This window comes from Tetrao urogallus (assembly GCF_951394365.1).
Source record: "Tetrao urogallus genome assembly, chromosome: 19".
Taxonomy (NCBI): Eukaryota; Metazoa; Chordata; class Aves; order Galliformes; family Phasianidae; genus Tetrao; species Tetrao urogallus.
In genome coordinates, this window is record NC_136832.1 from 1,957,793 (window position 1) to 1,979,585 (window position 21,793).

At 50.1% G+C, this 21,793-nt stretch overlaps 1 protein-coding gene across 1 annotated transcript in view; it reads left to right on the plus strand.

Moving 5' to 3' along the window:
• The window catches only part of PNPLA7 (patatin like domain 7, lysophospholipase), a gene marked incomplete at both ends in the record, with an annotated part of 115,029 nt that extends 107,517 nt beyond the window's left edge, over positions 1 to 7,512 (plus strand). The window contains 3 exons of the mRNA XM_079544898.1: positions 2,116 to 2,200; positions 6,496 to 6,599; positions 7,432 to 7,512. Of these exons, the coding sequence (XP_079401024.1) occupies positions 2,116 to 2,200; positions 6,496 to 6,599; positions 7,432 to 7,512 (270 nt within the window). The remainder of the gene's footprint in view (positions 1 to 2,115; positions 2,201 to 6,495; positions 6,600 to 7,431) is intronic.
• Between the last annotated feature and the right edge of the window lie 14,281 nt (positions 7,513 to 21,793).

Consider the following 21,793-nt stretch of genomic DNA (forward strand, 5'->3'; position numbering starts at 1 on the left):
CATTCAGCATCTTGGAGCGTTTGGCTCGGCTGCTTTTCATCTCGATTCCATGTTGCAAGCATTGAATTTTTACTTAATCTCTGGATATTTAAGCATTTAGATACTTCTGACTTTCATCATTCAGTTGCTATTTATCTCTCCTTAAAATGCAAATACCGAAGTCGTGAACAACAGCAGCCTTACATAAAGTTCATGTGAACAGCCCCAATTCTTCCCAGTGCAGAGCAGTGCAGCACCACTAATTGGGTCTCTTCGGGGAAGTTTTGTCTATTGAAATGTTATTCATAGTCAAAGCTAAATATACTCCAGCAGACTACAATAGTAACTGTCTCTATGCTCTCACTTATTTAATAAAGATTATGCTGAAGAGAATACTTTCTCCCTTCTAGGAGAAAATACTGTCGGGGAAGTTGGAGAGTAGGATTCAAATGAATCTGAGGTGCTGCTTTTCCTTGCGTTAACTGATGGGAGAGTGATCTTGTCCTTAAAAGTGTTGGGGGAAGTGGTCCAACATTGCATTCCAGTTCGCAAGGCATCAGATGAGCGTGGACGGTCACCTGGTTTCCCACCAGCACAGTTCCAGTCTGCGCACAAGGCCTTTGGGCTCAGTGTGTTGGTGTGGTGAGTCCTCATCTCAGGCTGAGGTGATTGCTTCGTGTGCTCTGTGGGCACTACGTGAGGATAGGGATGCTGTTGTCCTCTCATCTTGGGGAACGGCCGTCTGCAGGCTCTGTGCTGGGACCATTCAGGTCGCGTATTCATGGGAAGCAGGGCTGACTCACCCTTCTGCTGGCTCCTTCATGGTCAGACCTTATTCTGAGTGTCTGTACTTCTTTATATTATAAAAAGCGTGTCCTAAGCTACCACTGTTTCATTTCATGCTGCTGTTTTTTAATTCTGTTTGGGCCTTTCTCTGTCCACTGCAGCCAGCAGCTGTTTGTCCCGGATCCGCACCCTGCTCTGGCTGTACTAAATCACATCAGAAGTTGCTTATGGATTAGAGGTCAACTGAGAGCAATCTGCTGCAGCTGTAATGGGCTTCTGCTGTGACCCTGCGGGGGCTGTGTTGTGATTCACAGTGCCAATGCTTTTGCCAGAAGAGCAAAGAGTTGCTCACAAAAACGCTGTGTGAGGGAGCTGCTCTAGCTGGAAGCACGTGGGCAGTCCCTCACAGTGACTCCTGGCAGCCCGGTGCCCATCGGGAGCCTCCTGCCAGCTCCTCACCTCTGCTCTCCTCTGGGCCGGCTGCTGTTGTGCTAATGAAACAGATTGGTTTTGAAGATAGGCAAAGACTGTTTGGGTTTCCACCTGGTCACCTCGTGCCCGTCCCAAGGATGTGGGAAGGCCAGAATGGTCCTGAAATGCCTAACCTGGGTCTTATGAAAAGAGAAACTAGAGCAGGCATCTCTTTGAAATAGAGAATGCTCAAGCCACTGCTTGGGTGAGACAGTGAAAATAGAAAGGGTTTATTGCAAAGAGGAATTACAGCGCCGAGCATTCCCCCTGCAAGTGGACCTCTCACCTTTGGCTCCTGCTCACTGCAGCACCTCCAGCCCCTGCATTGCCCTGAGGGCTCCCCTGCCAGCTCCTGGTCCCTCCATTCTGAGCTTTGCTTGCACTGCTCCCATGGCTCTGCAGAGCCTTCTCCTTCCCACCAGGCTCCTTAAGGAAGGAGAAATCTGCTTGGGGGCTGCAGCTGGTCCAGCAGCTCCCTTTGACAGAGTAACACAGAGTGGTGGTGAACAACCAAGTACCAGGAGCACTGTCTGTTGCAGAGCCCAGACCTTCCAGTTCTTGTCTTTGTAGCCCTTTGTATAGTTTCTGTCACGGAGAACCGTGACAGTTTCCTACATTTTTAGTGAGGTTTCATACTGCATGGATGGAGAAGGGCTGGTTGTGCCTTGTCCCCACTCCTGCTTGCCCTTGGGAAGCCCATCTGCAGCACAGCTCTGCTGCAGGGTCACTGTCCAGTGAATTACCAGTGAGTAATGAGGGGGGAATCATGGCAGATGTATGTGTGGAACTTTGTCTGTTCAGTATCGCTTATGCACGGTCTTGAATTGGGTGTTCTGTGGACAATTGCTAACATACCTGAACCTTAATGCTGTGTTTCAGAACGTGACCTATCCCAGCACCTCCTTCACGGATCTGGCAGAAATTGTGTCCAGGATTGAGCCAGTGAAAGCTGCCGTGGCTGATGGTGAGTCCAGAGATGTGTGGGTTCCTGGTAGACGCGTGCCCTATTCCAGTTACCCTCATTTGACCGAAAGAAAACACGTGTCAACTTGTGCAAAGACAGACTTCTGTTCCTCCTTGTGCTGCCTGTGTGCCCTGCTGGCTTCACTCTTTGGTCTGTGTCCTTTAGAAAAAGGAGGAGGGCGGCTTAAAGCAAGGCTGCTTCGTGCTGCCTTGAATCAGACCCAGAGTGACTCATGGGCTCAGCTGCCATATGCACGCCCCTATTAGGGGAGCACTGATGGGCTAATGAGGAACAGATAATGGCCCTGCATTTTTACATGGTGAGTCCTGAGTGCTTTGAGCCTCAGATGTGCACTGCAGAGCACACAGAACCAGAACCCAGGGCTGACCTAACAGCATCAGGCTCCAGAGCCCAAAATCTCTGAGTGTTTCACCAGGGCTGGAGCTTTTTATAATCAGTCTCTCCCTTTCCTCCTGATTCTTGCTCTTGCAGAGAAAAATCTAAAGTTAGCAGTCCTTCCATCTGTGACTGCTTGTAGAGATGTCCCCCTGGTAATTTGAAATGCTAATTGCAGTCGTATGTCTGATGAAGAAAATATTAATGCAGTGTCTGAAGCAGGTGCTGTAAGGTTGAAGAGTTCATGTCATGTGGTTATTGAAGGCATCAGCACTGAGAGCTGTGGGGATGGGCTTCCTCTTAGAGTTGGGTTGTTGGCCCTGTTAGGAAGGTTTGCTTTTTGCTGGGTGAAGTCATTAAATGTGAGTAATGAAAAGCAGACGTGGCAAATTTTGGCCTAACCAAGGAGCTATGCTTGGGGTATTTGGGACACAAGGGGCTGTTGCCATGTGGTCCTCACAGTGGGATCTGTTGATTGCAAACCCCATAGCAGGGGGAGGATGGCATGGGGAGCTGTGCATTTGGCAGCAAGTGTGGAAGGACGTTCTGTGTTTATGTTGTGGACATCATGTGCTCCCTGAAGGAACCCTGCCTGGCTTTTGGGGGTGTGAGGGTGTCCCTGTGAGCGTGACCTGGTGCCCGAGGTGATGTCCTGCAGCTCAGAGGCAGAGCAGCTGCCTCCCCAGTGGCTGTGGGCAGTTCTGTGCATGTGCTGCCCTGAGCCTTGGGGTTTGCTGCTGTATTGGTGTGTCTGCTGCTGTCCTGTGCTTCCTGGGAGCCTGGGTGAGAACTGCCACTGGCAGACAAGGTGCAATTGGGTTTTCTTTCTACAATTGTAGAATGGTTTGTATTGGTTTGGACTGAATTGGACTGGAAGGGACCCTAAAGATCACCTAGTTTCAGCCCTTTCCTGACTGGGATCTCAGTCCTCAGGGATTCAGGCAGGCCCGGCCCATCCTGGCAGCATACAGCAGGTCTTAGGCTGGATAAAGGAATTCTGTCAACAATTCTGTTCTAAAGAAAGATAACAAAGAAGAAACTTCAGTGCCTTTTCTCTGAAGAAGACACTGCTTTAGATCTGGAGGCTTTGCTGGTCAGGGACTCTTCACCCTCTTTGCTGCCACTTCTCCCCTTCCACTGCACTTTGTAGTCATTGGAATGATGTGAAGTTTTCACCCTTGAGCAAACTGAGGAAAATGATTAAAGCAGTTTAAAAAGCAGTGGAGGAAGTAAAGGAGATGGTCCATAGGAGGAGGTGAGCTGGGGAAGCCATGGGAAGCCCTGCGTGGGACCCAGAGGTGTCCATGCACTGCGAGCACGTGGAAAAGCACACACAGAACAGCAGCTTGTTCTCACAGCTGAGACCCAGCAGTAGGTGTGGCTGTGTTTGTTCAGCATCACAACGCCTCAGAGGAGCACTTACTTGATTGGGACCTTTCTGTAATTGCATTTTACAGAGCCTTGGCCAGCAGAGCACAGGGGCTGAGCCGTGGCCGTGGTTGCGCTCCCACCTGCAGAGGTTTTCTGAGGATGGAGTCGCATGGGCTGCCAGGCATCTCCCACAGCAGCTTTCATTGCTCATTTTCCAAAGCAGTAACGCTTCAGGCCAGCCCCATAGCCACGTTTCCTGGGGTGAGGTAAGGTAGCACGCTCACTGCGTGCAGTGACGGAATGAGAGCACGTCCTGTAACAGCAGCAGCCACGTGGGAGAAATACCTGGGGAGAAAGAAACCCTGCTCTCGGTTTGAAATGCCTGGTTCTGCAATACAGCTGAAGCAGGAGACATCCCAGAATGCCGCAGGGAAGGCAGTTATCAGGCTCTAGGTTGCCCTCTGCATCTTTGCTCCTTAAAAAAAAGTGCTTATACCAAAAAGCAGTAATGTACCCTGCATTGGGATGAGCTACCGGATTCCCCCAAATTTACATTGAAGCCTGTGTGGGTTATTGAAACAGCCACGCAGTGCTCTTTTTCTTCACATGTGGTGTGCTGCCTTTCCATGTGTGCATGGTGCCCCAGTGATGGTAGGTCTGGGGCCATTAGAGTGCAACCTCCTTGTTGGCTCTGTGAGGTCAGGATCATCACCTTTTGGTGATGGCAGCAGCTAGCCTGCTGCTGAGTCCTTTAAATAGAATAAATATCAGCAATTGCTTGCTGTTGTGACAGCCTTGCCCATGTCTGTCTATTCTCTGCCTGATAACTTCAGGTCATTTGGAACTGAAGTGTTCGGTGCACTGAAGGGCAGTGAAGCCGTGGTCCCACTGGGTGCTCCTGGGTGGTGTGAACAGGCAGAGCCAGTCAGAGCGGGAGCAGTCACCTCCTGAGCCCCAGGTTCAGTCTCAAAAGAGGCAATGGATGATGTCTGAGAGGGGGATAACTGTCCTCAGGTGTCAGACACAGCATGAGGGGGTGGGAAGGGACGGGGCCTGTCTTCTTCCTCAGTCTCCACATAAAGCCCTGCTGAATGCTGAACAGTGTTTGGAAAATACAGACTGGGGCTTGATTCCATCAGTTTTAATGGAGCTGTAAAACCACAAGCATTGTTTGTGCTGTCTGTTGTTGTTCAGGGGAATGTCTGTTTCTCCAGTGGGTTTTTATCAAAGGTTATCAGCAGTGTTTTCAGTATGAGCTCACGAAGATTCTCTGATCCACAGGAAAAAAAAATGGCCAAATGCCTTTCATTCTAATGATGTAGCAGTTGGTTGTGGTTTGTCGTGTTAGAAGGAAATGCTGTGGAACAGACTGTGCTGTTGTCTTCAGCACGGAGCAGATGCTATTGACTGTTCCCCAAAGAAATACTTAATCAAGAATCCAGTTCAAATACGAGCCACTTGTCTCAGTGCTGAGCTGAAAAAGTGAAAAAGCAGCTCAAAGCGCACCTGAATTCATGACAGTGGCACAAAGCTTAGTGTGAAAACTGCCATTTTAATGCATTAAATTGCCTTCTGAATAACTGAGTGCCTCAACAACTCAGTTGTGAACTGTGCAAATGGAAGGTTTTCCTTTGCAACGTGTTTCATTTGGCTTCAGCATGGAAGCTGTTCCACAACCACAGCACGGTATAGGAGGGGAATGAGTTGAAAAGGGGAAAGCAGCAGCAAAGGCCAACAAGGACGCGTGAAAAGTGGCAGCATTTTTGGGGACAGGGCCGCATCATCTTGTTTTTAACTCAGGCACAGGAGCTGCTGCTCAGGTCTGAATAGCAGCAGTGCTGCTTAAGGTCAGGTGAAGGCACTGGTCAGGTTTTTGAGCTTCCCTCGATGATGTTCATCTGCTGGATCACCAGAGAGAGAGGCAATTGTGCCCTGTGGGAAGGAGGGAGTGTAAATGTCACTGTTCCCTGTGGAGCAGAGGCTGTGAGATCTGTAATTATCATCTCTGTGGTGGTAAGTGGTTGGCAACACGATGAGCTGGTCCTGTGCTTGCAAGTCTGTGTTGCCAGTGAGTCGGTGACAGCATGTCCAGGAGAGGCAGGGCTTGTAGCTCTGAGGTGTGTCTTTGGAGGCGTTCTACAGGTGTGGAGTGAGCGGGGAGAGATAGCAAGTCCCCCATGGGGAGCACTCACCAGGAAGTGGGAGCATCTCCCATTGACTGTGCTTGGTCCCATCAGCCAGTGCCCACCGAACTGGCAGAGGCAGTTTGGATCTCACTGCTCCTGCTCCAGGCTCTTTAGATTCTGGAGGGCTGCAGGCCAGCAGCTCATGCACAGGACGTGCTGTGGTCAGGCTGGAGAGCTGACAGATGTTCGAGCAGTCGAGCTCAGTGAGCTGCTCAGAACTAGCTGGCAGTCACCGCGTGCTGCTCTGCTGCTCAGAGGCAGCTATCCTTCATTCCTCTTCCACTTTCTCTGCCTGTCTGAATGCTGCTTAAACCCGTGTTTTTTTCTCTCCTCTCTCTTTAGATGAGTCAGACTACCAGACTGAGTACGAAGAAGAAGTTCTGGACAACCAGAAGGATGATTATATTCATTTCATACGGAACCAGGCTGAAGACGAAACTGACTCGGTACGAAGTGCCCTGGAAATGGGCTGTTGCTGCATCTTTGCTGGCATGAGCTAGAAGAGTCAGGATGACTGGGGATGCTGCTTTCTCCAGCTTGGAGGAGAGGAGGCAAAGAGGGCATCTGCTGTCTTCTGCTACCTGTAGCTGAGTGCTACTGAGAAGGTGTCCAAGATGCTCAGGAAAAAGAGGTGGCAGACAGGGCTTGCAGTCAGGGAAGTCTTGACTCAATACAAGGACACTGCACAGTAAGCACACCTGTGTATTGCAAGGGGTGTGCAGATGAGTGTGAGATGCTGAAAACTCCATCCTTGCAGATACCCTCCCGAAAAGTAAATAAGGCTCTGAACGACCTGATCTGCATTAAAGTTAGCGCTGTATGAGTAGGAAATCATACTGTATCTTCCAGAGGTGCCTTACACCTCAGTTATTGATGCTGTGGGAGCTCAGGTCCACCCTGGGGAAAACCTGTCGTGCAGCCTCACTTCTCATGGTGCTGCCTGTAGCCCGAGCAGCAGAGCTCCCTCACAGAGATGTCTCCTTACTCCAGGTTGAGCAGCTGGCAGGCTTGAAAGCTGAAGCTGCCTGTTGTGTTGGAGCGAGAGCTTTCCAGTGGGAGCGTGTGAATGGTTTGGGCAGCTGCCAGTCTGAGGATGTGTGAGGGCTGCAATGTTGTGAGGAGGGAGCTGGAGTGATGGTGTGAAGGGTTTTGTTTGCTGGGCTGATCTCTGGTGGGTAATGGTTGGTGGACAAAAAAGAGACAGAGGAACAGAGGGCAGATTTTAACCAGCTCAAAGATGATGCTGAAAAATGAGACTGTGCCTTTTTGCTCCTTCAGGATGAAGATGTGCAGATAAGAAAGCGCAAGAATCTCCCAAACGCAGACTGCCAGGCAAGCAGCACGGGAGAGCCAGCCTAGCACCGAGTGCAACAGCTGCATCTTGTTTGTATTTACATACATTAAAAAAAGAAAACATCTAGATGAGATTAAGCAAGCTTTCGCCTTTCTCCAGGCAGGGTGTGTGGCATCCAGCTGCCAGCACAAAGCACCAGCTCTGGGCTGTGCTGGCACAATGGCTGGTCCTTCATCACTCTGGGACTGGCAGAGTGGGAACATGCTGGGGACGTGCAGTCCGTGCTGCCTTTGGCTGCTGCGTGTTTTAGTTACTGGTTTTACTGCGAGGCCCAAAGGATCATTGAACGTCGTCCTCCCGTGTCCCTTGATGAAAGGCTCCATGCAGCTGCATTGGAGAGAAGAGGGGATTTGCAGAGCATCACTGCTTACTTTTCACATGAATCAGGTAACTGTAATTAACTCCTCAGTGAGTTGCAGTCAGGTACCTGGGAGCAGTGCTCTGACTGGAGCCACTCTGAATGTATTTAACTTCCAATCTCAAGCCAAGAAATCAATTAACGTGAACACTAGCTATGAAGCGTGTATCCTTAAGCCATCAACAGAACATTTACAGACAAATCGTAGTGCTGACTTTTGCCAGGCAACTCTGGAGTCCCTGCTTGGCTGTATTTGCCCTGGCAAATAAAGTTATTCTGCTGGATTTAAATGCCTGTGTGGTTGTTGGCAGGTTTCTCTCTGTGGGACCCAATGCTAGTCAGGTTATGTTAAGAGTTGGTATTCTGACTTCTGGTTTTGAGCACAGAAAGCTGCCAGACTGTGAGGAAGCTCAGCATCCCCACTCCCTCCATTGTGCTGGTGAATGTGCAGCCCTCATTCGGGACAGCAGTTCCTCTGTCACAAAAAATGACAGCAGGTTGTTTCCTGCTATTGAAAGGAATGCGTTTTTTCAAATAAAACTCTAAATGGCTTCTGAGGTGGAGGTGGAGTTGGGGATAATTCTGGTTGAGATCAGTGGTGCTCATATCTGTTAGAGGAAGGGCTCTGCTGATGGCAGCCTGGGACGGATGGGAAGCACATGGGGGTCTGCACTTTGCAGCTGTTACAGAAGGGGCGTTTGCTTTGTAACTGCACAGCAGTTCTGAGCAGTGGAAGAGGAGCATGTCCTGCTCAGCTGGGCTTTGCTCTTCTGAAGAGGGGATGCAAAAGAGATGCGAGTCCCTCCAACATCTGCACTCATAGGTGGCTGCAGTACAGGAACTTCTCTGGGAACTGATGAATAGGGCAGGAGTGCAGACTCATCCTCCGAGGTGCCCTGAACCTCTCCTGGTCTTCAGCCTTCCTTGAAAAGCAGAAGTGCCTTTAGCAGAGGGTGGATCTCTGGAGCCTTCCAGCCTCTGGGCAGTGGGCGGATGCAGTTTGTCAGACACCTGTGCTGCACTTCCCATGGCAGTGATGGTTCTGCTCATTCCTCTTGCCCCAGCTGCCAAGCAACCTGGAACAGAATGTTGTTTTCCAGACAGACAGCTGCTCTGTCAGCCCGAGCGCAGCGCTTCTTGCATGGCTCTGCTGTCCCTTTATGTTTGGCCAAATTTTGAGCCCTACCTCCACGCCTCCCGGCAGCTGGTTCTGCTCCCAGAGCCTGCGTGTGCACCGATGGGATCATCAGCATGGGGAGAAGGAGCTGCAAGAAACAGAACGCAGGGTTCCTGGGTGTGCTAATTAGAGGCACTGTGTTTACCTCGTGCCCCATTCCATGGGGAGATAGCACTTAGTTCAGATGTAGTTGTTCAGAAGACAGCGTATAAACCTTTCATGTGAGGCTAAATGTCTGTTCTAAATAATTTATCACAGCTTTTTTTCCTAGATGTGTTCTCTATAGCTGAGCCCTGGACACTGAAGCAGTCTCTCCTTCTGTGCAGAGGATTGTAGAACAATTTCTGTACAATTTTAAAAGCAGGATTGTTTTCCTGGCTTGCTTTCCTGCCGGCTGTGTTCTGCTCCTCGGTTGGGCAGTAGGGGCTGCATCAGTGACTCAGCCTCATGCCTCTCACTGGCTCCCCATCCCGTACTGTACTTAACCCCCAAATCTTCCTGCAGGAAAGAATTGCACCCAAGGGCATCCTAATGCTCTGTGTGCTCACGTATGTTTCCATAAGGGTTTGTTTGGATGTTTCAAACAGTTCCTGCCCACCCCAGCACCCGGCCCTGCCCAGGGCTCCAGCTCTGGCCATGGTCTTTGTAGTGCTGACAGCTCAGCCACCAGCAGTGCCCAGCGAGGGGATGCTGCAGCCAGGCTCTGTGGCACTGCTGTCCCCATTGGCAGTGCAGGTAAGGAATGCCTTTAATTGCTTTGTTACACAGCAGGGTAAACACAGCTGTTTGCTGAAGGGTTTGGAAAGAGGAACAAACTGCTGTTGTCCAGTGGCACCTGGGAGACCTCTTCCAAAATTACTGGTAGGCATTGCCTGGGCAGGAGCAGGGCTTTGGCCTCACGCTGCGTGTGCTGTTTGGGATGTTTGTGCTGCAGCTCCCTGGGCACGAGCTGTGACCCCATAATGAGCTGCTCGTGCTTTACTGTGAGGAGCAGAGGTGCATGGGGCTGTGTGCCCTGCAAAGCTCCTTCCTTGGCAGACATCATTTTCTCTCTGCATTATTCCAAAATTAATCTCATCTTATTTGCTTGTGCTCCCCTGACCTCCTCCAGCGTGTCGCTCTCCTCGTGTGCTGCCCAAGTGCTGTGTTTAAGCTGTCACAATGCGCGGGCCCTGCTGTGCTTTGGGGTTTAATTTACTGTTGCTGTGAGTAGGAACCAGTAATAAAATCAGCAAATAAAAAATATGACAAATGTTTTCCTCCTCTGCAGATGCTCCATGAGGCCAGACCAGCACCCACCATGCTGAGAGCCTGGGCAAAGCACAGCCTGGTGTGCCAGCTCTCTCAGTGGGAAAGCAGAGAGCTGGAGAGTGTGGAATTGGGGATTTTAAGGTGTCTGGTAAATGCGATGTTACGGTGTGGCTTCTGATGGTAGCAGAGGACAGATTCCCATCAGCAGCCACTGCCAGAGATTGCAATCTTCCTTTCCACAGGAGCACTGTAACGCTGGCCACTCACCCACCCCAACATGGGGCATGGAGCACTGCCAGGCCACCTCTCTGTCTGTGGTCAGGGCTTTGAGGGGAAAAAGTGATATTAGCAATTACAATAAAAGCATTTGCGTGTATATAAAAGAAGAAAAGGAACGCTAAACCAAAGCCTTACTAATATCTTGGTTTAAGTCTTGGTTTTAGAAGTGATGATACCGTAAATCTATTTAATTTCTGTCTCAGGATTGTTCTTGGGGATGTGCCGTGCCCTGCAGGAGCAGCCCTGGGCGCACAGCTGGGGCATGAGCGTTACTGAGAGCTCACACGTGCTGCTGTCACAGGTAATTGGCTCAGCCTCCATCACTGTCCTCTGCTGCAGCTGGAGCCAGCAGGGGCGGCTCTTAATTAAATCTCACACCGTCAGGGGGTGAAGGACAGGAACACAGAGCATCACGAAGCAGACAGGCCTCCAGCTCTGGAAATGCCATCGGGGTTGTCAGCGAGGAGCGATGGTTCTCTCTGGCGCAGCCTCAACAGAAATGTGCTGTGCTGAGCCTGAGCTCCCCAGGACAGTGCTGAGCTGAAGGCAGCACCCACCAGTGCGAGTGCTGAGGAAGCTGCTGGAAATAGCCGGCTTTGGAAACCTTGTCCTTAGCTGTGCCATCTGCCCAGGGGTGGGCTCAGCAGCTCCAGCGGTCCACGCTGTCCGTGCAGGGATGAGCACTGCCCCACAGTGTAGCGACTGAAGCAGTGTACAATCTAGGACCAAACAACATCCCTAAATGTGCATTAATTATAAATATACCATAAATGCCAGTCCATTTCCTCAGAGAGGACACGTTAGGTGTGATGCACAGCCACAGAGGAGTGTGTCAAATGAAGCTGGTGCCCGGCTGAAGCAGCCCAACCTGCCTGTGTCCCCAGGCACGATGTGATGAGCTCTGTGCAGTGCTCACAGTGGTGGGCAGTTGGGAGCTGCCCTAGGAGCTCTGCTTGCCCTCAGTGCCCACGCCCCACTGTGCTTGGGGAGGAAGAGTGCGGTCAGCTGGCACTTCTGCTTCATCTCGGGTGTGTGTGCACCCACCTCCTTCCAGATGCAAAACTCAGTCTCCTCGTGGTGCCTCTGTGGATCATCTCTGCTCTTTGGGTGTGAATGCAGCAAGGCTGCATGGCTCTCCTGTGCTCAGATGTGGCAGTGAGGGGTATGTGTGCTGGCTTCCTTTTCCTCAGCCCCATCGTGGTGCTTCCATTTGTCACCTGGTGTGGATCTGTTCCTTTGGTGTATGACATGGCAGGCCTGGATTGGGAGTTGAAATTGTTGGAAGAGGCTGAAGGGCAACTGCTCTCCTTGCTGCAGAGCTGGAGGACATCAGAGGGTCCCCGAACCACTGCCCCATGGCTTGGCCATGGTGCTATGTCTCCTGGTGGCTGTGAAACCCCTCCATTCTGCCCATTTCTCTGCTGGAAATTGGATGCTTTTAACAAAAATCTGAATAGCCTTTAGAGCTTGGCTGGTAATGCGATGCACCCCTGGGATTTGGGGGTAATGAGGTGGGAGGGAGCTGTTGCAGAGGTTGTGAGAGCATCACAGAGCAGTGCTGGGATGTGGCTGTGGGGCTGCAGCACATGCTGGGTGGTTAACATTTCAGTTCCCAAAAGCCTCGCAGAAGCTCTGGAGTTTGCACTTTTGGAGCCTTTCTCTGGTGAGAGCAATGCACCTTTCAGTGTTCTTCATGTGTCAGGAAAGCTTTTCTAAGTGCCAAAGAGCTGCCATTTTTTACTCTGCAGCCATTCCTCAGCACAAAATGTGTGGTAGGAAAGAACTTCTACTCCTGACCGAGGATGTGGTCAGCTGTGGAGCTGAGTTGGGGGCTTGAAGACAACCCAACCTGGGGAGCTGAGTCCAGGCTGTGCCACACTGCTGAGGAGCTGCTGATTGAGCACCGAAGGCAAGGTAAAATGCAGAGCCTCAAAGCACAAAATCGTGTTTCTGCAGAGCAGATCCCACCCGGGGCCCTGCACGTGTCCTTTCTGCAGGCAGCCCAAGCCCCATAGGGACCCTCTTCCTCCTCTCCCCATTCTGCCCCATACCGTATGTGCTGATGCACAGAGAGGAGAGCTCCCAAGGGAACCATTCGCAGGGCCACTGATGTTCTCCCCGGCGTGCTGCTGAGCGGAGGGGGACCTGGCAGGGTGGGAGCTGCACGAGTGCTTTGTGTTGCCAAACTAGGTCATGCCGTGAACTCGAGTGATGTGGCAGACGGAGCTAAAAATACAGGCAGAGCCGAGCGATTCCCCAGCAGCTGCGAAGGGCTGCGGCCCCATTGGGTCAGACTTTGACCTCGATCCCAGCCCCATCCAGGATGGTCTCCAGGGTCCTTGGGCTGCTGTGATGGGATGATTCAGGAGCAGGTAATGGAAAAGCTCACCTGGGGCTGCAGGGCCACACCAACCCCCCAGACACATCTCAGCTGGTGGTGTAAGTCCCTGCAAGGCAACTTGCAGTGGGCTGTTTGGAGAGCCCGTCCTGCAAAATCTGGGCATCTCATCTCCAGCTCTTCAGCTGTCCCAGAAACCAGCCCCATCTTCCTGTAATTATAAATGTGTGAGTTGTTAGTTACTGCAAAATAAGGTGGAGGAGAGAGGACAACACCATAACCCCACTACGATGCAAAAAAAAACCCCACCAAAGCAGATTTTGTTCCCTTAGGAGAGTGCATTTGTTGTAGTGTCACACAGGGAGGAGGGCATCAGGCAGGTGTGGGGTGTGCTGCTGGGATCAGCACGGCTGGGTTCTGCAGGGGAGAGCTGCTGGAAGGCTGTGGGCTGGAGCCCCCCACAGCCCCACGGCTTGCAGGGACCCACAGGGCAGCTCAAAGGCTTCTTCTATCCCTTCTTTGGCACTTTGGTTGTGCTCTCTGTGGCCAGCTCTCCTTGTGCTGCAGGAAAGCACAGGAAGGTTGGTGCTGCTTTTCTCATCCTCTGCCTCTACTTTCTGCACCTGGGGCCAGAGCCGTGTTGCTGGGGCACTGCAGACGAGATTCCTTCTGACTTACCTTCCCCTGACGATGCCTGGATTTCTTTGCATTGTGTCTTTTTTGGATGAAACATTTCCCCCATCACTGCTGGAAAGCTGGCCTACTTTAACTCTGTCAACTGAGATGGGTTTGTGCACGGAGAAGATCACAGTTGCTCTGTACAACTTCTCTGTCACAATTATTCAGCGCCAGTCCTTCTGCTTCCAGCAGCTGTATAATGCATCAGCTGTGTTTTGTGCTCATTTCTCAATCAATGAAAACATTGATTAGTGTCAGGCTGGGACCAAATCCCGCAGAATCCCTCTGAATCATCTCTGTGCGCTGATGACTCCTTGTTTGGAGATGGGTTTACAGCTCTCCATCCATTTAATGGGGGCTTTATTGAGATTGTATAGAGCTAAATTTGTAATTAGGGTGTCATATGATATCAAGTCAAGCACGCTGCCAAAAGCTAAGCAAATAATGGCAACATGGCAACCTTTATCTACAAACTTGCAATTTTCTCACAGGATGAAACGAGGCTCATTTGACAAGACATTTTCCATTAGACCCCACTGATAGGTATATTTTTAATCCTCAAATTCAATATTAATTGAATCCTGTGTCTCCATTTTTCTGTCTGAGCGCCGTGCCGGCCCCACGCTCTGTTATGGCAGGCAGAGCATCCTGCTGAGCTTGGCATCTCCCCATTCTTGCCATGAGAGCACAGCTCAGCTTGGCTCACTGCTGAAGGGCCTCAGGTGCAAATCACACACATCTGCTGATGGAGGAACTCCACAGATCCACCCTTCATGCTCCCCACTGTTAGCGGGTCAGGGAGTACCACACCACTTCACGTCTGACATTGTCAACCTTTCTAAAAGCAGAAGGGAACGGTGAGCGCCTTGTTGGCAGCAATGCACCTCCTAGTGTGGAAACACCACGGCTCTTCTATGCAGGCAGAGTTCTAATTTGGTCCAGGTGAACTGTGAGCAAGGCGGTGTCACATCAACATCAGCCCTGCCCCGAGCGTGAGGACGGGCTGCAGACGCCCAGGGGTTGTGTCTGACCAAACTGCTAATGCTCCTGCAGCAACACGGAGCCTGCAGTGTTCTCTTGTTCCTGATACGTTTAGAGAACAACTGCTCACTGCTCGTGGCTTTGCCAGCCACGGATTTTCCTCTGTCCATTTGCCTGCCTCTATCAATATCCGCCTCATAACTCACTTTGGTGATTGCTATGTATTGATTGGTCTTTATTACCTTATTCCTCTTTGTATATACTGTCTCTTTGCTCCCAATTGCTGTTTTCACGTTACCAACTTAGAGGATGGCTCTTCAGCCAAAATTATATTTTCTCGGCTGTGCAGTATTAGCTTTTGTGATGTATTGCAAGTTCCTCTGGAAGAACTGCTAACTTTCCCACTCTAACAGTTGTTGATTTTTTCCCCTTCAGTTTTCCTCATGACTTTTAAAACCTTTGTGAAATCTGACTACTGGTTTCACAGGTGGTGAAATGGTGCTAAGCTGTGCCCTCTGTGGCAGCCATGCGTCCCCCCGGCAGCCTGATGCCTTGATTTGCTGTCTGCAGTATCACACACCTTTTGTTTTGTCTGAGTTTCCCCACTGCTGCTCATGCTGACCTTCCTTCAGCCTTTGGCAGAACTGCTGCTGTGGCTCTCCCCAGCTCTTTACTTCTCCTGGAAGAGCCATTTCTTCTTTCAGCCTCTGCTCATAGGCTGCACTTCTGCACCGTGCTCCTGGTGTCTCTTTGTGCCCAGCCGGCCCAAATCCCCACCCTGGCCAGAACTGGGTCAGATCCTCCATCCCACATGGTACCAGCCCTGTGCTGGCTGCACACCATGGCACACTGCTGCACCATTTCTCACCCGATGACATTCACCTTTTCCACGTGAGCGCGCTGCCGTTGGCTCCAGTTCTGCTGAAGATTTGCACACAGGTCTTGTGGAGCAGTGACAGATTCAGCTGCTGCCTGTCCCAAGCCCCGGCCAAATCCCACTCAGCCCATCTGATTTCACTGTAGCAACTGCTCCTATTCCTTCCCACAGGGCAGCTCGGACCCTTCCACTGTGCACACACCATATCCACTCTTTTCCTGTGCTCTGGGCTATTATATTTGCAGATGTGGAATTTGTTATCCTTGCCAACAGGATCTTAACCTACGGCTCTTCAGTGGCTGCATCTTTGCGTGATGCCTCAGCAGCAATGGATGGTGCCTATTTTGATACATCCTCGCTGTGGTCAGGAGCTGCTGACAGCCCTGAATGTGTGTGCAGCTCCCCGTGATGCCCGGAGCTGCTTCTTGTCATTAGTGTGGGCTCAGGTATGCACTTCAGGCCACAAAGGAGCTATGGAAAGCCCTGTAAACACAAACACACAATATGGCAAAGCCCCGCTCTCTTTTCCTCACCTCCCTTTCAGCTTCTCACTCCTTCTGCCATAACCATCACAAATAGTTTCCTTCCGCCCACCAGGAGGGAAAGGCTAAATGCATCCCTTATCATCCTCCAGCTGAGCTCTCTGAGTCATCTTCCCTGCGCATTTCTGCCTTCTCTCCTTGCTCCTTGGCCTCGCTCTCTGCAGGATCAGCTCATGGCTGCCACTTCCTTGCAGAGCCCCACGCCAGGCAGAAGTGCATCAGAGCAAGATGGGCTCTGCCATGTCCTGGGCTGTGCAGAGTGTGAGCGCTGCATTTCCAGATCTGCCTGAATCCTAACAATAATAGAAAAAGTCCAAAACAGCAGATTTCATTCCTGTGTGCAGCACTTTAAATTACAGCAACGTTGGGCATGGTGCAGGGAATGGATTTGAGCTTTCAGTGGTTGGGTGTTTACAGAGACAGCTCACACCAACTCTCCTCTAACAACAATATTTTTCCTTCCGTCTTAAATACAACACAGCCACTTTGGACTTCAACATTTCTCCCGCGGGGCTCCAACAATGTCAGAACAAAGTCGTGTTGTTATTTTGCCAAACAGTGAAGTACTGGGATGTGGATGGGGCAAAAACTGAATCGTTGAGCTATCAGTGACAGCTCCTGGAGCTGCTTGGGAATCCGAACCGTGAGAGACCTCCATTGCTTTGGGCCAAGTCCTGCACCTCTGTGACTGCTGAAGGAACGGCCCCTGCCAGTGCTGAAGAATCCTGGAAGAAAAACGTGTCTCTGGTAGGTACAAAATCAGCTTCTTTTCATTGGGAAGGTGGTGCAGCATGGGAACACATCACTCTGGGAGGGTGCATCCAGAAAGCGTGTCACAACTTGGATAAGAAATGCTGTGTTGGTGCAGGTCACAGCTGTGCTTTGAGCAGGCAGCAGGACCACAGACCTCCAGAGGTCCTTTGCTTCCGTGTTTCAGTGACTGCACAGCACAGAGGTTAAGGAATATTTTCCCTGTATGAAATGACTACGTTGTTTTCTCTGTTATGATGATTGGCTATATTTATTGCAGTTTATTCTCAGGGAATGGCTTATGTCAATGTCATATGTCATGTGAAGGCACTAATTTAGCCAGAAGGAATGAAATGTTACTATCCTCCTCATCTTCCCTTGTGCTATAGATGATGCTTCTCTGACTGCCAGGTTTCTTATATTTATCCCTACCTGTTGTATTATTTTAAGAAAATAAGAGGAAAATAATATAACGCTGCTCTTAAAATGCCTGCTGTCCTGCTGGCAGCTCTCGTGGATCTGAGATAAAGGGTCTCATCCAAATTCTTTGTCTCCTGGGGAGTGACTTCCTTCGCAGAGCTGTAGGAGCACTCCTTTCACAGAATCACAGACTGGCTTTGGTTGGAGGGGACCTTAAAGAACACCCAGTTCCAAGCCCTCCCGTGGGCAATGTTGCCAACCGCCAGGTCAGGCTGCCCAGGATCCCATTCAGCCTGACCATGAATGGCTCCAGGGATGGGCACCCACTGTGTTCCAGTACCTCGCAGCCTTTTGAATAGTAAATTTTCCCCTAACATCTAGCCAAAATCTTTTAGTTTAAAGACATTCCCCTTTGTCCTATCGCTATCAGGCCGCATAAGAAGTCAGTCCCCTTCCTTCTTGTAAGCTCTCTTCAGGTACTGGAAGGCCACAATGAGGTTCCACCAGAGCCTTATCTTCTTCAAGCTAAACAAGCCCATCTCCCTCAACCTTTCTTCATAGGAGAGGTGCTCCAGCCCTCTGATCATCTTTGTGGCCTTCCTCTGGAGCCGTTCCATCAGCTCCATGTCTTTCTTGTACTGGGGGACCCAAACCTGGGTGCAGCACTCCAGCTGGGGCCTCACAAGGGCAGAGTAGAGGGGGACAGTCTGCCCTGTTGGCCTCTCTTCTTCTGATGCTGCTCAGGGTACTGTTGGCCTTCCAGGCTGCAAGTGTACATTGCTTTTGAAATTAACCCACCCAAACCATGGACACAGACTGCAGCAGTCTCCCCTGCTGCTTTGGGTCTTTTTTTTGGGTCTTTAGAAGCTTCTCTTACCTGTATTGATTGAGAGTATCTGCACAGCTGCTCAGTATTGTTCAGTGCCAACACTAGCATGAAATCCTCTGGTGGTAGCATTAGCACTAACAGTAGATGCTTGCTGTCAGTGACACAGGAGGGTACGATGGGGCTCAAACTCCCTTGGGCTCAATGAGGGTCAGGCAGCACAGACCTGCTGTGTGCTCCAATCTGACACAGCGTGGGCTGGAAGCTGCCATGATGTGCTCAGGCTGCCTGCAAGCACTGCTGCCAACCCAGCTCTCTCCTCCATGTGCTCAGGCAAATTGTCTGAAAACTGACTAAGGAGCAAGCAGGAGTTTTCTGCTGGTATAAAATGGAGAGAGAGAGTGCACAGACAGTAATATAGGACAGAGCAGTGGGAAACACTCTGCTTGTGTTCAAGGTGGAATTTGGGAAAGGGCAGAGGGTTTAGAAGATGGAACTGTTTATATGATGGGTTGGACTTGTTCTTGTTCAACCTTGAATGCCTGAACCAAGGGCAATGGTTTTAAAGTGAGACAGGGGAGGTTTAGGTTGGATATTAGGAGGAAGTTTTTCCCCCAGAGGGTGGTGAGGCACTGGCACAGGTTGCCCAAGGAGGCTGTGGATGCCCCATCCCTGCAGGCATTCAAGGCCAGGCTGGATGTGGCTCTGGGCAGCCTGGGCTGCTGGTTGGTGACCTGCACACAGCAGGGGTTGGAACTGGATGAGCACTGTGCTCCTCTGCAACCCAGGCCATTCTGTGATTCTGTGATAGGAATAGGTCTACATGTGTATTAACAAGGCTGTGCACAGGAGTCTTCCTGGCTCCAGTTAACCTGGCACCAGACACAGTTTGTATTTCGAAAATTATTTTAGCCTCCTGGGCCATGTTTTAAAGCAGGTTTGCTCACTGCTACACACTGCAAAAAGCTCTCAATCCAGACTGGGCTTCTCAGTCTATTGCAATACAAACCTAATAAATAACAGGCAAGACTGAGTGATGAGACCTTTGTGTGGTTTGCATATGAGCTTTTGGTACTGGGTTGTTGTAATGCCCGTGAGATCTGGATGGAGACATCAAGATTTCAGCCAGCAGAGTAATAGCTAATTGAGTGTATTTCAATCATAAGATCCACAGAAGGAAAGCAAACCCCACAGAGTAGAAGGAAATTGCATCTTAGAGTAATTTGAATGTGGGTAGATAATTAGGCCTATTTTTCATGGGAACATTTGCTGGGCAAGATAATGAAAAGGCCGGCAACATAATTTTCTTTAAGTAGTGTGATGCCTGCCGCTAGGGACGGGCCGTGCCAGGGCTGGTGCTGCAGTGCAGTGGGAGCCTGGGAAGGCACTGCCTGCCCAGAGGGGCTGCTTCATGGCAGTGCAAGCTGAAACCATCCTCCTCACATCCAGTGTCAGCTCACAGAAAGCTGGTAAGACTCTGGCAAAGGCTCTTGGACAAGAAGGCAAAATAAATCCCATAGCTTCGTCATCTTCGTCTCGCTCAGAATGTCAGCCACAGCAACGTCTGCCCTTGTGAAGCCAGACAGACCCAGGCCAATTTAGTGCTAATATGGGAATCTCCCAGTGAGAAACCAGGTTTAGAAGAGTTCTTGCTCTGAGTCATCATCTGACCCCCTCTGGAAGGGCTAGCAAAGGCTGACAAAGCAGCTCTGTAGCGGCTCTGTGGCTGGGGTTCAAGTGAGATGCAGCCTGGCTGTCCATGCCCATGAAATCCCCTGTGCCAGAAGATGATGCTGGTGCTGGGATTTTCCCTGAGCATTGGCTGCATGTGCTGCACCCATCCCAAAGGGGCGCAAGAGCCCTTATATTCCTCCTTCCTCCCTCCCCAGTTTATAGCTATGTGTGGATAGCAAAGCTCCACAGCCTGTTTTGGTGTTGGTTTTTTCCATCTGTGGGATAGAAAGGTTCTGCTTGTCCATGTCTCCACGCCCAGCTGAGTACAAATTCCCCCTTTCAAATCTCCTCTTTGGAACAGAGCTGCTTCTGTCTTGGCCTTGCCTACAGACCTTGCTGCCTTGTGCAGGAACAGGCAGGTAATACAAAATAATGTTTGGCTTCTTTATAATGCTGGCAAAATGAGAAGACTTGGGCAAATGCAAAGAATTACAAGGGTGGAGGAGAAGGTTCCCTTTCTGTAACCTGTAGCCTGGGTAAGTGAACAAGGTCTAACATGGTCTGACTCCCCCTCCTGCCAACACTGTATTCATTAGTGTGTCAGAGCTGGTACCTGTCACATAACAGAAGGAAATACTGAGAGGTGTATCCAGCCCTGATAATTACTGATTAGATTTTTAACTAAAAATAGCTGGGTAAGAGTTGGCCTTAAGACGGGTCTGAGTGTTCTGTATCCTAGCTGGTTCAGAACTGTTCATAATGATCAGAACTATCTTTGGGACTGTATTTGAACAAGCTCTTATTTTCTGATGCCAAGTGCATGGCTGTTCAGGAACAGATCTGTCCAAGCGAATCTGCTCAAAGCAAAACCATAATTCTTGGCTGGCTCCAACTTGATAACTATTGATATTGCTTCTGTGATGTATTGCTTAATTTTAATTATTCCAGTTTGGGGAGAGTTATTTACATACAGTGCCTCATTAGAGAGGTTTCTAATCAATGGATTCAACAGGAATGTCTCGAAGTGACTAAATTAACCAAGTGGGAAGGCAGCTAGGTGGTAGGTTAGCGACCTCCTGGTACCTGGGAGAGCTTGAGCTTCCCACCACAGTTGGATACAAGAACTGTTGTCCTCCAGCTCTTTCCATGCACTGCTATACAGATAAACCCAGACAGCTCCTCCAGCTTCCCCCCCACCTTGGTTTTATCACCATCTCTCAGGGCTGTTCTAACTTGGCAGAAGAGCTGAATTGGGATGTTGTGACATCAAGCCAGTGCTTTGCCCTTCCATTGTTACCACATTCGAGCCAGTTGTTTCGTGCAGAATGATAGCAACAGAGGGCGGGGGGCTAAAAACATCCCTGCCTGAGCCAGTGCTCACAGCACTGCTGGTCTGAGCACAGCAACTGCCTGGGAGCACCCCACTGCTGGTTCGTGCAGCAGTGTGCAGCCCTGGGAAATGTCCCTAGGGTGGGGGTCCCACACCTCCCCTGGCACTGCTAACCTGTTATTCTGCCCTTGTTGGTAAATAAACAACTGCCAAAATACAGTCACCACATATGGCCAATCAAATATCATGCTTTGGCCTGGTTTTATGCTTACCATACTGCAGTTTTCTTCCCATGAGACTCCTGGGTTTGCACTAAACCCAAAGCCGGTGATCAGCCTGTGATGCACAAGTGCAGCTTGGGTGCGGATGAGATGCAGGTGAACCTGGGAGAAAAAGACATTTCTCAGGATAAGGATCAGTGCAGAGCCCAGTGCTGTTTTTCTCCTGTCTGCCTATCTTTGTAACTATCTAGACTGGATGTCCTGAGCCATTTTATTACTTAGTTTTTCACTATCATGTGGTCCTTGTATAAATCCTTACAGCATCTCATGTATTATGACTCTGAATATCTCAGCATCATCAGCAAGTTGCCATTCCTTTTTTTCACTTCATTTTCAAGATTATTTACGAACACAGTGAAGAGTGCAGACTGAAACTCCTCTAAAGAATGGCAATAGATTTGAGGTGTTCCTTTATAGAAGGAAAACCACCTTTTATCACTTTTTTTTTTCTCCAATATTTCAGATGTATCCAAAGTCACACCAATATTCTTTCACTTTGTCCAAGAGTTACCTCACAGCCTGTA